The sequence below is a fragment of the Sciurus vulgaris genome (genome assembly GCF_902686455.1).
Source record: "Sciurus vulgaris genome assembly, chromosome: 18".
NCBI lineage: Eukaryota > Metazoa > Chordata > Mammalia > Rodentia > Sciuridae > Sciurus > Sciurus vulgaris.
This window is the reverse complement of record NC_136479.1, coordinates 21,331,989-21,347,561: the sequence shown is the minus strand read 5'-3', so window position 1 is coordinate 21,347,561 and position 15,573 is coordinate 21,331,989. Positions and strand designations below refer to the sequence as shown.

General features: G+C 56.8%; 3 protein-coding genes across 4 annotated transcripts in view; 2 read left to right on the top strand and 1 right to left on the bottom strand.

Annotated features, from left to right (window-relative positions):
* Positions 1–15,573, bottom strand: part of SGF29 (SAGA complex associated factor 29) — a 209,538-nt gene that overhangs the window by 170,807 nt on the left and 23,158 nt on the right. The gene's annotated exons all lie outside the window — the stretch shown is intronic.
* Positions 1,308–7,889, top strand: SH2B1 (SH2B adaptor protein 1). Its single transcript, XM_079121490.1, is given in 9 exon segments — positions 1,308–1,914; positions 1,916–2,809; positions 3,083–3,184; positions 3,432–3,523; positions 3,637–3,812; positions 5,492–5,695; positions 5,901–6,112; positions 6,243–6,411; positions 7,108–7,889. Coding segments are annotated over 9 exon segments (2,421 nt in total). The 5' UTR covers positions 1,308–1,719; the 3' UTR covers positions 7,485–7,889.
* The window catches only part of ATP2A1 (ATPase sarcoplasmic/endoplasmic reticulum Ca2+ transporting 1), a 16,931-nt gene continuing 13,364 nt past the window's right edge, over positions 12,007–15,573 (top strand). The window contains exons 1-5 of one of the 2 annotated variants that reach the window (XM_079121496.1): positions 12,007–12,317; positions 12,635–12,652; positions 13,023–13,105; positions 14,538–14,642; positions 15,337–15,475. In XM_079121496.1, coding sequence (XP_078977622.1) covers positions 12,200–12,317; positions 12,635–12,652; positions 13,023–13,105; positions 14,538–14,642; positions 15,337–15,475 — 463 coding nt within the window. In that variant the 5' untranslated portion in view covers positions 12,007–12,199. Of the gene's footprint in view, positions 12,318–12,634; positions 12,653–12,997; positions 13,106–14,537; positions 14,643–15,336; positions 15,476–15,573 lie in introns of those variants that run through there. The other variant, XM_079121495.1, reaches the window with a different exon arrangement.

The following is a 15,573-nucleotide window of genomic DNA, read 5'->3' as shown; positions in this document are numbered from 1 at the left end:
GGAGGAGGGTGTCCAGCGAGTCGGGTCGGGTCGGAGTGGATTGAGCACGGGGCCCGGAGGGTACTAGCCGGGAGCGGAGCCTGCACCCTCCACCACCCGCCCTTCGGGAAATGTCAGAACTGAGCCAAGAGGCAGGTGCACTGGGAAAATGTTTCTGAGTCCTGCTTGGCAGAAGAGAAACTGAGTCACCAACTCAGGAGCCGCAGGGTCAGCGGGCCTGAAGGGGGCTGGGTCTGCCTGGTGCAGAGGACTGGGTGGGCCTGTAGGAGCCGAGGTGGCCTCTGGCTGGGGACCGGTCTCTGCTTTGTCTGCACCTCTTGGCTCGGTTCCCCTGTGCTCCATGACTCCCGCATCTCCTGGGCGCTTCTCGTTGGTTTGGAGTTGTCCCTGTGTTTGGGGCCATCTGAGTATGTAAGACCTAGTCCTTAGAGGAAGGGGAGGGGTCGCTGACTTACAGCTTGGCTGTGGATTTGAGCAGGAGTGTGAGGTCGCTGATGGATTCGGGAGACTTTCCTGAGCTGCCCTGGCCCAGTCCTGGGGCCAGTCATTTCCAGCGTAGCAGAGGGGAGGAGCACTAACCAAAGAGCCATGGGTTGTAAATTCCTCACCAGCTCTGCTACTTTGTAGTTGTGAGACTTTGGGAAGCCCCTTCCTTTCTCCAATTTCTCTTTCAGAAAATTGGAACCCCACCCCAATACTGTCCCTCATAAAGATAGCAATAATGGCAGTCATTTCCTATGTGCTTATTTTGTGTCAAGCACTGACATGTTCCGTTCCATTTCATGTTCTGAACGACTGTAGGGAGTAGAGGTCTTTAGCTCTGTTTCACAGACATGAAACCCACGGCTCAGGAGGTTGTGTAATTTGTTCACTCCAGAACCCCTAGCCTCAATCAATTGGCTAACTAGCCTTTAGAGCACACTCCCTTGGAAGACAAAAGGGAGGAGCAAGATCCTAGGACCCCAGTGCTATGCGATGTTTTACTTTGTGGCCAGCAAAGACGTGCCCTGACCCAGCCATCTCTTCTGGTGCTGTTGTTGCTGCCGTGTCCCTAGACTGGTGGGGATGCTCAAGTGGGTGCTAGCCATTCCAAGTCTCCTAAACATAGTGCTGGGGTGCTGGGCCCTGGGGTCAACTTCCAAAACAATTGCTGTTGGAATTCATCATTCATTCATCCATGGACCTGAATGTGTAAACTCCCTCTTCAGAGCTCGATCGTAGGGTGCAGGAGGCAGGGTCTCTAAGCTCTGTAGCCCCAGCACCCCCTTGGCCCTCAGAGAGCTGGGGTAGTAAGATGTGATTGGGGACAAGGACTATGCAGTAGGAAAACAGTAGACTTGGAGTTCTGAAAGTTTTCTGAGCTTCAGTTTTCTCATCTGTTGGTGAGGTCATTAAATCCTCTCACAGGGAAAGGTAAGATGACCCCATGGAAATCTCTTGAATGGCACATGAGGAATGTGTGGTAGATGGTGGAGGATCCGTCTTAGAGAAGGGATAATGGTGATGGGGAAATCTTTTGTGGAGGAAGGTGTTCCACAATCCTTTCGCTCCTAGATCCCACATAGGGAGAATGGTCTGAAAGGCAGCAGGAGAGATGCAGGCTAGACACCAGGAGGCCATTACCCTGGGCATGTGGAGGGAAGGGAGACAGTTTGGTTCTCTCCACCCTTGCCTTCTGAGGATGAACCAGAGTAGGGAGTCCCTGGCTTGGGGTGGGACATGCTTTCCAGCCCCACCTCTGCAGTGACTCCATGTCTGTACCTCTCTCTTCCTCCTACAGCTGCTGCCGGTCACCCCGTGTCTTCTGGCCACTTCCCACTTTGTCGCCCCTCCCCACAGGCTCCCCCTTTCCACCTCCTGGGGCCCATCATGAATGGTGCCCCCTCCCCAGAGGATGGGGCCTCCCCCTCCCCTCCCCCCCCTGCCGCCACCCCCTCCCCCAAGTTGGCGGGAGTTCTGTGAGTCCCACGCCCGGGCTGCAGCCCTGGATTTTGCCCGCCGATTTCGCCTCTACCTGGCCTCCCACCCCCAGTACGCAGGACCTGGGGCAGAAGCCGCCTTCTCTCGCCGCTTCGCTGAGCTCTTCCTGCAGCACTTTGAAGCTGAGGTGGCCCGGGCCTCAGGCTCCCTCTCACCACCAGTTATAGCTCCCCTGAGTCCCGGTGTGGAGATCCCGCCATCACATGACTTGTCCCTTGAGAGCTGCAGGGTAGGCGGGCCCCTGGCTGTGCTAGGCCCTTCTCGATCATCCGAGGACCTGGCCAGCCCCCTCCCTTCCTCAGTCTCTTCTTCTACGACCTCCTCGAAGCCGAAGCTCAAGAAACGCTTCTCCCTCCGTTCAGTGGGTCGCTCCGTCCGAGGTTCTGTCCGTGGCATCCTGCAGTGGCGGGGAACTGTTGACCCTCCCTCCCCAGCGGGTCCCCTGGAGACCTCATCAGGCCCCCCAGTCCTAGGTGGAAACAGCAACTCCAACTCCTCTGGGGGGGCTGGGACTGTTGGTCGGGGACTGGTCAGTGATGGCACATCCCCTGGGGAAAGATGGACTCACCGATTTGAGAGGCTGAGACTAAGTCGGGGAGGGGGAACATTGAAGGACGGAGCAGGGGTGGTGCAGAGGGAAGAGTTGCTGAGTTTCATGGGGGCTGAGGAGGCCGCCCCTGACCCCACTGGAGTGGGCCGGGGAGGAGGGGCAGCTGGGCCTTCCTCTGGGGGAGGAGGGCAGCCTCAGTGGCAGAAGTGTCGCTTACTGCTTCGGAGTGAAGGAGAAGGAGGAGGAGGAAGTCGCCTGGAGTTCTTCGTACCACCCAAGGTGAGGCATGGAGGAGAGTGGGCACTGAGAGCAGCCAGAGGGTAACACAGCTCTGCAAATCCGCACAGGGTCTGCCAGCCCACACCCATAGCTTCACCGACTGTTTTCAAAGTGAGCTTCACTTTCTTGTCAGTAGCTGTGGGCAGGACCAGAACAGCAGTGTTCCTGCCTTTTGCCACCTGCCCTAGGACTAGAAGGAGAGATGCATGTCTGGAGGGAGGGGGAGCAGGTCTCTGCACACCGGTAGGCTGGATCCCGTCCCCTCTCACCTAGGCATCTCGGCCCCGGCTCAGCATTCCCTGCTCTACTATCACGGATGTTCGGACAGCCACAGCCCTGGAGATGCCTGACCGGGAAAACACGTTTGTGGTTAAGGTAGGAGCTTGAAGCCTTCCATCCCCGCCCTGCGGAGTGCTTGTGCTGGGGAGAAAGCTCAGCGCTCTTGAGCAGGCATCACGGGCTGAGAGCGGTATGTATTGTCAGGTGCCTCAAGAGTGTGTCCCTGGGACTGGCTTTCCTAGGAGGTGTTAGTGTGGGAGATGTTTTCATTAGGGGTGGAAGTGGCCCGGGGGCTGCCTCCCTGGCCTCTACCCAGGCTGAGGTCCTCCTCTTGGCCTCATAGGTGGAAGGTCCCTCAGAGTATATCCTGGAGACAACCGATGCTCTCCATGTGAAGGCCTGGGTGTCTGACATTCAAGAATGCCTGAGCCCAGGGTGAGGAGCCTGCCTTCTGTTGCTGAGGGGACCTGGGAGTGGGGGTGGGAAGCAGCCTTATGCCTCTCTCCTGGTGACTTTCTCCCTAGCACTATTTTTTCCTGTTTCCGCAGACCCTGCCCTGCTACCAGTCCCCGCCCCATGACCCTCCCTCTGGCTCCTGGGACCTCCTTCCTCACAAGAGAGAACACAGATGGCCTGGAACTGCCCTGCCTGAACCACTCAGAGAGTCTGCCCAGCCAGGATCTGCTTCTGGGACCCAGTGAGAGCAATGACCGCCTTTCACAGGGTAAGGTGGGCCTTCAGGAACTGGGAGCCTCAGACCCCCCTGTGCGAGGCTCCTGCTGTCAGGCCCCACACCTTCTTCCAGACTCTCTTGGACTCTCCCCCAGCTGCCCCACCGATTGCTTGTCTCTTGTCCCCAAACATGCCAAACACTCTTGAGCCACAGCTTGCCATTTAGAACCATCACCATCCCATCCCACACAGGCCCCGAGCAAACTCCTAGTCAGCTTCCGTGCCCAGCCTTGTCACTTTTCCCCTAAGTCTCCTGTGGGCCACCACTCTTACTGGAGCTAATGGTTTCCTTCTCCAAGCTTCCAGAACACTTTGTAGACATCTTTGTTTTGTTCTCACTCTGCATCTCTGCATATGTTGAGGTCACCAAATTTCTTTTGTCTCTGTATCTTCTGGCCTGACCAAATACACAGAGGTGCCCACAGCTCACCTTTCTGGACTTGATTTCCACTCTGCCCTTTTTTCTGGCCTGTGTTCTGGGTTCCAGCATCAAAGCACCTAAGCACACAGCCATATTCAGCAAATTAACAAAGAAATCATAGACTCTTGGAGCTAGAATGGACCTTACACAGTGTCAGAGCTCAGGCAGCCAAAACCAGAGAAAGGAAGTGGATTTTCTGAGGTGATCTGAGATGGGCTACATCATCTTCATTCCTGAGCCCCAGCCCTCCTATCCACACATGCCTATCTTCTCGGCGTGGCCCAGGCCTGCCACCCAGCAGACATGCAGGCAGGCCCTAGGACACACATGGCCCTGGGTGGCCCTGGGGCAGGATGGGGGAACTCAGATGTCTGAGATGAGCTCCTTGCCCTCCGTGGGCTCAGTCTAGCTGGGTTGGCAAGATATCACTCCTGAGAAAAAGCAGGTCCCAAAACAGTGTTTGCTTAGTGTCCTCTGAACAGCACAAGCAGGAAGTCCTTAAAGCTCAGGAGGAAGAGCACAGGGGAAGGTGGAGTAGACGGAGTACTACACAGAGGAGGTGAGACGAGAGAATATGACTTGGAGCAGGCGAAAGGCCAGTGCAGAGACCTGAGGTGGGGAGGGCTCAGCACACTTGGAAAAATTGGATAGGCCGAAGCGAAGGCTTCATGGATGCAAATTAAGGCGAAGATGAAGTAGGAGATTTTGTTTTTGGTTCTGGAGATTGAACCCAGCGGTGCTCTACCACTGAGCTATGTCCCCAGTCCTTTTTATTTTAAGACAGGCTCTCATTAAGTTGCCCTGGCTGGCCTCAAACTTGCAGTCCTTCTGCCTCATCCTCCCAAGTTTCTGGGATCACAGGCATGTGTCACTGCACCAGCTAGAAGGAGGCTTTTCGATGCCTCTGAGAGTTGGGAAATTTGTCCTATATTCCAAAAAAAGGACTCCTTTTTAATGTGAGAATATTTGAGAGATTCTGTCCCCACACCTCTGCAGTACTTTTTCAGCTATTGATTCAGAAAAGCAGTAGGCACATTTGGATTCTAGGACCTTCTTGCAACAAGCACGGTCCCTCGACAGCACAGAAAGTGGCAGTCAGGAGCCATCAGAAATCAGCAGGGGTCCCTGCCTTCAAAGGGGTCTGGCATTTGGGCCCAGGGCTGGGTTGCTGGTGGGGCAGTGGGCAGGAGACCAGGCCTTCAGAAGAGAGATTCTCCAGTTCTCAGCTTTGCCCTCCAATTTTTTTCCAGGGGCATATGGGGGCCTCTCAGACCGGCCCTCAGCATCCATCTCCCCCAGTTCAGCCTCCATTGCTGCCTCCCATTTTGACTCCATGGAACTGCTTCCCCCAGAGCTGCCCCCCCGCATCCCTATTGAGGAGGGCCCCCCTGCAGGGACAGTTCATCCCCTCTCAACCCCTTACCCTCCCCTGGACACTCCGGAAACAGCCACAGGTACCAGAGGTGTGCATGGGTGTCTCTCTAGGCCAGTTGCCTGCCTCCCTGACATTCCTGTCTTGGGATTCTGAGGGCTGTGACCCTGGCGGAGGGGGTGACGTGTGAGGGAGGAGGCACTGAGTGAGGAGGGCAAGGTTTTTTCCTCCCAAGATGGGGAAGCTTCCCTGACACCCAGGTTTCCCTCCCTCTCTCCTCCCTGAAGGGTCCTTCCTGTTCCAGGGGGAGTCAGAGGGAGGTGAGGGGGACCAGCCCCTCTCAGGATACCCTTGGTTCCATGGAATGCTCTCTCGACTCAAGGCCGCCCAGCTAGTGCTGGAAGGAGGCACCGGCTCGCATGGTGTCTTCCTGGTACGTCAGAGCGAAACGAGGCGGGGTGAATATGTCCTCACTTTCAACTTCCAGGGCAAGGCCAAGGTGAGTCCCTCCGAGGCAGAGGCTCTGCTTTATGCCTGGGGAGCTTGAGGGACACTGCCGTCTAGGGGAGGAGGGTCTTGTGAATGGCAGGGGCCTCGGCTCCCACCTTACTTGCTCATCCTGCCCTCAGCACCTGCGTTTGTCACTGAACGAAGAGGGTCAGTGCCGGGTCCAGCACCTGTGGTTCCAGTCCATTTTCGATATGCTCGAACATTTCCGGGTGCACCCCATCCCTCTGGAGTCTGGAGGCTCCAGCGACGTTGTCCTTGTCAGCTATGTGCCCTCCCAGCGGCAGCAGGGTGAGCAGAGCAGGTCTGCAGGGGAGGAGGTGCCCGTGCACCCAAGAAGTGAGGTGTGTGTGCCAGAAAGCTGGGGCGGGGGGATGCGAGGAGAGGCGTGTTAAGGGAGAGCAGGGCAGCAGAGGCTCCCTCCCGGGGGTCTGGAGGGGACGGAGGAAGGCTGTTAGGAGGAAGGCTGTTAGGGCGTAGGAAGGAGGGCTCCTGCCGGGCTGGTGCATTCCCATTCCATTGGCCTCCTCCGTTCCATTGTCTGTCTCCTGGTCCATCCTCCCAGCGTTGTCTCTGACCTTTGTCACTGCCTTGCCTTGGGCCTGCCCTTCAGGGGTTCTTGGTCTGATCCACTCCCTCCACCCCTGATGTCTGATGTCCCTGTCTGATCTCTCCCTCTCCCCCACCCCAATGTCCCATCTGTCCCCACGTTGCCCCTCCCCCCCAGGCCGGGAGCAGGCCGGGAGCCATGCAGGGGTGTGCGAGGGAGATCGATGCTACCCCGATGCCTCCTCTACCCTCATGCCCTTCGGAGCGAGTGACTGTGTGTAAGTGTGGTCCTCCTCTCACCTCCGCCCATGATCCATCTTCCATGGGGGGTGCTCAGGAGACGGGCTCGGGGGAGATAGCACATGGCTGCTGGGGGGACAAGCAAGGGGCAGGTCACTGCCAGAGCAATCAGTCTGTCTTCTTGCCATTCCTGTCCAGAATCGAACACCTCCCATGACCTACCCCAGCCCCCTGAACCCCCTTCATGGACAGATGCCCCACATCCTGGGGCAGAAGAGGCGTCGGGGGCGCCAGAAGTGGCGGCAGCAGCAGCCCCAGCAGCCAAAGAGAGGCAAGAGAAAGAGAAAGCGGGCAGTGGAGGGGTCCAGGAAGAGCTGGTCCCCGTGGTTGAGCTGGTCCCCGTGGTCGAATTGGAAGAGGCCATAGCACCCGGCACTGAGGCCCAGAGTGGCGCTGGCTCTGGTGGGGAAATTGGGGTGACCCCGATGGTGCAGCTCCAACAGTTACCACTAGGGGGCAACGGAGAAGAAGGGGGCCATCCCAGAGCCATTAATAACCAGTACTCCTTCGTGTGAGACACCCCACCCCACCCTCTCTCCACTCTTCTTGCTCCCCAGTACTCAGGTCATGAGATTGGACTGGGTAGGGACATAGAGGAGAGTTGGGAGGCCCCTTCCCACATGCTTCCTGACCCTTGTCAGCCAAGGGCATATGTGTTGGTACAAGCAGAGGTTCAAGAGCCCTGTCAACTTCCTAGTTTGTACACTACAGGCGCCCATCCCCTAGGCAGGGGATTTGGGCCCCATTACCTCCCTGAGGGGCTCTTACGGTCAGCCCCATCCCTGGGGGCCATTTCCCCATTAACCACCTCCCAGCCCACGCAAGGGTGATGGGGGGAAGGGCTGTCAGTTATATTAAGGTTGTTGTTGTTGTTGTTTTAAACAAAATGGAGAAGCATAAATAAATAAAAGGGTTTATCTCAGTTCCGCCGTGATGGCTGTGCCTAGTGTTTGTGGTGAGGACCCAGACAGGTGGGTCGGGAAGGCCATGTGTCAGTGTCGTGAGCTCCAGAGCTGGGAGGCTGGTGAGCTGGCCCAGGTCGAGCCCCTGTCACTCTCCAGCTCTCTGGTTTGGTGAGTACTAAGCTCAGCAGTGCTTCTTGGTGTCTCCAGGAAGGTCTCTTAATGGGACAGGATTGGTGACTGCCAAAGGCCGTTCCTGCCCTGGGGAGAAAGCAGGCAGAGAGTCATGGGAAGTGAGGATGGAACACTGTCGGCAGAGACCCAGCATGGCAGAGGGATGCAGGGCAAGCTGGCTGCCCCTCCTCAGGGCCAGTCTGGAAGCTGAATGACAGCACTGGCTTCCAGCCCTGGCTCCTCTCTCATTTGCTGTGTGCCTTGGGGGCAAGGCATACCTGCTCTGGGCCTTGGTGTCCTCAACCAAGATGAGGTTTCATCTCAGTCATGCTGCTGAAGTGATTTGTTTGGCCTGGATAATGTTTCCATTCGAGTGTCACAAACACGCTCAGATTACTGGCTTCCCTTGAAAGTCAGAAGATCCAGTCGCATGGATCCGGATTCCACATCTGCCACATCCCCACCAGCTCGTTTCCTGCACTACAGTGCCTGGCCTGTGGGCATGGAGCTAGCAGTGCCTCTCCTCTTGCTGTGCCCCATTTTTAAACTGCTTTCCGAATTGATTTTCTGCGCTGCAGCCATGCCCTCCAACAGAGGGCACCCCTGGACTTCGCAATGCTGGGGTGATGGGTGCCAGCAAGGGGACCGGGTCTGAAGAATCCCACCTCTGTGCTCTCTCCTACCCCACACCCCTGCCTCCCACGATGTCCCTTACTCCCTACGCCCAGCACCACCTCTCAGCCCCCGAGTCTCTGCTCAAGCTCCAGGAGGCCCTACCCATGCTCATGACCTTGCTATTCTGGGCCTTGTGTCCTGTGGGGAGATGGACAGGAGACAGCTGGGCATACAGGCTACACTGACTAGGGGAAGCCTGCTGGCTCTCCCTGTTTTGTCTCATCCCTGGGGCTCCCCCAAAACTTGGCCTCAGGAGACAGGATAGAATTGGCCATCAAGGGGTGGGGAAGCAAGACAGCCAGTGACGCCCCAGGGTAGGCAGGGCCTGATCCTATCCTAATGCAGCAGCAATTGGTCCTCTGAGTGCCCCCCCCCCCCCTAAACGCTGCTAGCCTTCAGGGACTTGCCTTCCAGAGATGAAGCAGGGACGGGCAGGAGGACACTTACCCACTCTCCAGACAGGCAGGTCTCAGCTGGGGGAGCCTGAGACATTTATTTCCCTCTAAGTCTTTATAAACTGAAGTTCAGAACCTGTCAGGGAAGGGTGGCTCAGCACCCCAGCAGGAGGAAGAACACCTTCAACCCTGAGGGTACAGACCACCATCGAGTCCAAGAGAGCCCTCTGTTGCCGTTCTCCCCATCCCAGTTCCCACCGCAGCCACACCTCCCTGGTGGAGAGCCTTCTGCAGCGTCTGGCTGGTGGCTTTCCCTCTCTGGCTTCATTCTGCCCCTCTGGGAAGCCGGAGGAGAAACAAGTAACCTCAAAGGGCCCTGTTGGCAGGAGCACCCTGTAAATCCTGCCTCTTTCCCTCCGTCTCAGGCTTGACTCCCCTGAAGCCACCCATCTCCCAACTCCCCCCTCCATGTTTGGGCATTCCTGCTGCTGTAAGACAGTGGCCCTGACACTCCTCCAGGTGCTGCTGGAGAAGAGCCAGCCAGTGCCAAAAGGCTTGAAGGGTGCTGGGCCTGACTCTGGTCTGAGACATGGGTGCTGGGCCAGGTGGAGGTGCCTGTTGATGTGACCCCCGACACATACACCCCCCCATTGTCCGAGGCATCTATCTCCCAGGTCACGGCAGGACTCTACTTCAGGGGAGGGGTTTGTGGGAACTGTGAAAAGGGGGAGGGAACACCTTGTCCTCAACTCACCCAGGAGGTTATTCCCTCCCCAACTCCAGGCACAAGGCGTAAACCTATGAGGCCAAATCCCTAGGTTGCATCCACCTCTGCTGGCCTTACCCTCCTCAGTGCAGGCAGTTCAGGCAGTGTTTCCCTGTGCTCTGCTCCACGGCCTCCTGCATCCTGTCTGGAAGCTGGAGCCAGGGGGAGAAGCGGCCTTAGAAACCCTTTCAGATCATAGTTTTGTGGCGCATGTCTAATCCCAGCGACTTTGGAGGTTGAGGTAGGAAAATCACAAGTTCAAGGCCAGCCTCAGCAATTTAGCAAGACTGTCTCAAAATAAAATCAAATGAACTGGGGATGTAGCTCAGCAGTGAAGCGCCGCGCCCCTGGGTTCAATCCCCAGTACTAAGAGAGAAAAAAAAAAAAAAAAAAAGTCAGGTGTGGTAGTACAGTCTGCAATCCCTATGACTCAGAAGGCTGAGGCAGGATTGCAAGTTCAAGGCCAGTCTCAGCAATTTAGAGAGACCCTGTCTCAAAATAAAAAATAAAAATGAACTGTGGATGTGACCAGTGGTAAAGCACCTCCGGTTTAATCCCAGTACCAAATTGATTAATTAATTTTAAAAATACTTTTGAGTCATCTATACATTCTTTGTTCACTGCAGGCAACTGAGGCCCTGGCAGGACTTGAGCCCAGGTCACTAGGCTGCTTGCTCTTACTGACCTTTCACACTGCTCTCACATTCTCTGAGAGCCCTCCCCTGCCCACACACACCCCTGGTACCCTGTCTGCTTGTCTAGCAGCTGCCCTGGTGGAAACCAGAAGACGCCCCCATCCTAGAGCAGGGCAGGGAAGGGCAGCTCAGAGCAGCTGCTTCTCTGAGGAAGCTGACACCAAGGCCAGCCGCTCAGCAACAACTTGTGGCTTTGCACCCAGCCCTGGGGTCCCCGCCCACCTGGCTACCACTAGCCAGCTCCCACTGTCCCTTTTCCCCACTGCTTCTCAGACTTCCCTCTGATCCTGGTGGCCCTGTCTTTCTGCTCCTTCTTTCCTCATTTCCCCCAAACCTGTTCCCAAAATCTGCCCCCTCCCTGTTCCTCTGGATTGGAGCCTCTGCTTTTCCCAGCTTCCCTGGGTGCCTCATCCGTGGGGCAGGCCCAGCTCTATGGACATGACATGTCCGATCCTCATTCCCTCTCAAGGGTGTCAAGACCATCAGTGCCAGAGTGATGACGACATGCTCCGGGGTCTACCATATTAACCCCCTGGGTCAGAGCAAGCGCAGAGGGAAATGAAACGACACTCGTTCCATGACTTGGGGTGACCCCCTCCCCCATCTTGAAAGTTATCCCTCCCCCTCTGCCATCAGCACATTCTGTAGCCTCTTGGGTTACCTGGCTGCCTGGGTGTCCCATTTTCTTGGAGGGGGATTCCCTGTCAGGGATGGGGGGGCCCTGAAGCCTGTGTTCCCAGAGGCTGAGCTAGAGCAATGGGGGGAGGTGGTTTAGGGGAGAGACAGGCAGTCCTGGCTTTGCTCACCAGGCCCTGGACACTAAATCCCCTGTTGATGGCTGCAGCAACCCCTCCCTAGGGTAGGGTTACCATCTTCGGCCCTGTCCCCTTGACCCTCTCCCCTCCCTACTTCCCCTTGTCCCTCCAGAACCACTTCCTCTGGTCCCCAAAAGATGTTCTCCCCTGCTTTGGTCCCCTGAAGGCTTGGAGTTGTCTTTGCTGCTGCTCTTACAATACACTAGGTTAACAGGAGACGGACAGTGGAAACAGGTTCAGGGTGACAAGACAGATGGAAAGAGGGTGTGACGAAAACAAAAGGCCAGGCCCAAGAGTGGGAGAGGACTTAAGAACTGGGGGGATGAGTCTGGGACCGGAAACTCGGTGCAACTGGGGAAGTTGAGGCAATTGGGGGAGGAGTCAGTAGCAGATGATAGTGAAGTCTATCCTTGCCCCCCAACCCCCAGGGCTAGGGCCACCTTTGCTTCCCTCATGAGTGACATCTCAGGCTGCAGCCCCACTGTTCCCCTCTGTCAGCAGAAATATCTCTCTCTTCTGACCCCTCCTGCCGGAGTCTCAGCCAGCCAATCCCTGATCTGGGGGAGGGGGGAGCCTGGCCCCCCCCACTCCCTCAAAAGGACCAGCTGGGGGCTGGGGGGGTGGCCGGCTGCTGCAAGTGGGACGGGGGTCAGAGCTTCGTGGAGGGAAGGAAAACCTGGGGGGGGGCAGGCGAGAAAAAGGAAGAAACCCAGACCTACAGGCAGGTGGAAACACTGAGGAAGGCCCCCACGTGTGAGAGCCCCCCGGAAGGAACACACCGCCCCCTGGCCCCCAAGAAGGGAGCACAATGGAGGCTGCACATGCCAAGACCACAGAGGAATGTTTGGCCTATTTTGGGGTGAGCGAGACCACCGGCCTCACCCCGGACCAAGTTAAGCGGCATCTGGAGAAATACGGCCCCAATGGTAAGTGTTCCTTGGAGAATAGGCTGGTGGCACCATCCTGGGCCTACACGCATCCCCCCCCTCCCCCCCCCGGGGGAGGGGGCTGCTCCCTCTAGGGCAGCATAGAGACATGGTCTGATGAGTGCAGGGGTAAAAAGATACTGAGAAAGCTGGGTCTGAGATGTGAAGTTTGGGGAGGTTTTATGGGATGACCTTGATGAACCTCAGATGCCTGTTGGTGGCCTGATTCTCTTACCTTAGCCACAAACTCCTGGGCGCGGGGGGTATGAGGCTGAACCCCAAATGAACATGTCCTTTTCTCCTTTTTCCCTGCGTAGAGCTCCCCGCTGAAGAAGGTAAGTACTGGAAGCCCTGAGCCCTCATAAATGATCCACCCTTCTCCCTGCCATACAGACCCCACACTCCTTCCCAAAAAGCAAAGATGCCCTTCCCAGATATTGAAGTCCCCAAGGCAGAAGTCTCCAGGTACTTTCTCCTTGAGGCGTCCCATCCTTGAATAACTGCCCACTATTTTGAGGATCCTGTCTTTTGGACTCCTGGCAGCTCCCTCAGCCATTCTCTCATACAAGCCGCCTGCCCATCATCCTAGGGATTCAGGGCACTACATTCCCTGGACCCCGGCCTGTATGCAAAGTCCCAGACTTTCATCCTTTGGATCTTAACTCCGGGGACCCTTCCCCTTGCCTCTCCCCTCCCCCCTCCCAGGGAAGTCCCTGTGGGAGTTGGTGGTAGAGCAGTTTGAAGACCTCCTGGTGCGGATCCTTCTCCTGGCCGCCTGCATCTCCTTTGTAAGTGTAGGAGGGCGTCTGGGGGCTGGCTGGGGTGTGATGGGGGATCAGGAGTCTGCTAGTGGCAGAGGTGAGCCAGACTCCCGGTCCCGGATCCTCTAGTCCAAGCCCTGAGCATCCTTATTTTCCAAACCAGAGTTGGGGGGCGGGGGGGCTGGTTCGCGCCCTCCGTCCTCCCCCACACCCCGCAGGCAGGTTTTATTTTAAGCTGTAAGGGTGTTCTCAGCCAAAACACTGAAGCTAAGCCACCCTCGGAGCTTCAAGGGCTTCGAGGGCTCGGGTTACCCCACAAGCGCTGGACTCGGGGCTCAGACGCCGGCGCTGAGGCTCCTGGGCCCTGACCATTCCCGGCATGCCCCGGGACCCTCCGTCCAACCAATCACCGAGCATCCCGGCGCCCCTGCCCCGCCCTCCCCGGTCTCTGACGCTGATTGGTCGAGGGAAAGACTTTGCTCAGAGAAGCGGGAAAGCGCTGCTGGTGCGAGGGTGGCTCCAAATGCGCCCCCAGCGCCCCAACTCCTCACCTGTCTCCAGGATTCAACACCACCCCAACACCCATCAGGGCTGGAACTGGGGATCCTCCTCCTCACCCACCGGGCTGACTTGCCTCTACCCCTTCTGCGCCTCCCCAGACCCCTCACAGCCTCAGGGCTGCCCCACCCCTCTTCAGACCCCTGCCACCTCTCCTGCCGCGGGCATTCTCCTCCAGGGTCCGCAGCCCTTGCTGGCCGCTCCTCCGCAGACACCATCCCAGCAGGCCACCCTGCATTTCGGACTTTCTTTAACTTCTTAGTCCTGCTAGAAGCCAAGACTCTGGTCTCCTTAATGGAGGCCCTACGGCCCCTGAGCACAAGCTGGCAGGGCCTCCCTTCTCCCTTCTCAGATTTGCTCCTTGACATTTGCCTGTGACTGTTGCCTGGCAGTGGCAACAGCTGGGGCGGGGTGTGTACAGGAGGCGGGTAACACTATCCCCCCCCCTCCTGCTCCCTCGTGAAATTGGACCTTCCCTACCTCGGCTGTTGGGGGAGGGCTGTGGGTGGGCTGGGTGCCTGCCTGTGAGAACCACAGGGTTTTTCCTATGGGTTTTGGCTCCCCTGGGATGGATGTGGCTGTGGGGGTAGTTGGCCTGGGTGTCCTCTGAACTTTGCTTCCAAGCCAACAATTCAGTGAGGGAAACCTGAAAGCGCTCCCAGTTAATCCTGAAATTGTGCATGTCTCTGCTGGCCTATTCGCGCTGAATCACGGCAGTGGCCATGGCCAGTGTTCCCAGCGGGTAGAACTTCCCACAGATGTGGGCCTGCAGTCCCCATGTGCCCCATAAGCTCCTGCAAAGGACCTCTGCAGTGGTACCTGGAACGCTTCCACTTCCTTTCTTTACCCATGTTTAGGGGAGGGCTTATTATCTGTTATTCTTCTTTGCCCTACTCCCCAGGTGCTGGCCTGGTTTGAGGAAGGTGAAGAGACTATCACTGCCTTTGTTGAGCCCTTTGTCATCCTACTGATCCTCATTGCAAATGCCATCGTGGGGGTTTGGCAGGTGAGCATTGACCCCTCCTCTTTCCTTTGCCTTCTAACACTGAACATGAGACCAACCCTCCCTCCAGTCTGCTCCTCCTCCTTTACTTCCCCTGGGTCAGGTCCCTGTTCCTCTGGTCCTCTCACCTAGTTTGGAAACAGGATGGAGTGTTGGAAAGGACTGAGAACCATTGTCACTTATTCACTGTATGACCCTGAGTAAGTTCCTTCATATCTCCAAGCCTCAGTTTCCTCATCTGTAAGCTAGTGCCAATAATCCTGTCCCTCAGGCTTGTGGAGGAATTGAATAAGATGAGCAGGAAAGTGCCTGGTACACAGCAGGAACTCAATAAGTACTAGATTGGTTTCCTTCTTCCTCTTATCTCACCACCCTGTACTTACCTTGTCCCCTGCTTCCTGATTATCTTTCTTTTTTCCCTTTTACCTGTTTTTAGCTATAGGTAACAGCTTTCTCAACACACACACACACACACATACACACACACACACTCATGTGGGGTTTTGTCTACTCCCTGTGCCAGTTGGAACTACATAACTCTGCCTGTGATGGTCCTAAGTCCCCTAGAATCCTGATCCCTGCTCCTCCATCTCTGCCCCCCTCACCCCTGACCCACAATCCTCCTGGACCAGTTCCCTCCCTCCCCACTCCCTTCCTTCCTTTGGTGACCCTGCTTTCCTCCACCTGCTTCCCTCAGGAGCGAAATGCAGAGAATGCCATTGAGGCCCTGAAGGAATATGAACCCGAGATGGGGAAGGTCTACCGAGCTGACCGCAAGTCAGTGCAAAGGATCAAGGCTCGGGACATCGTCCCCGGGGACATTGTGGAGGTGGCTGGTGAGTGATGGGAATGAGTGGTCCAGGATGGGAGGCCTTGGGTCTGAGGCCAAGAAGAAGGTGGGGGCTGGTCAGCCTTGATCCTGGTGTCCAGGAGG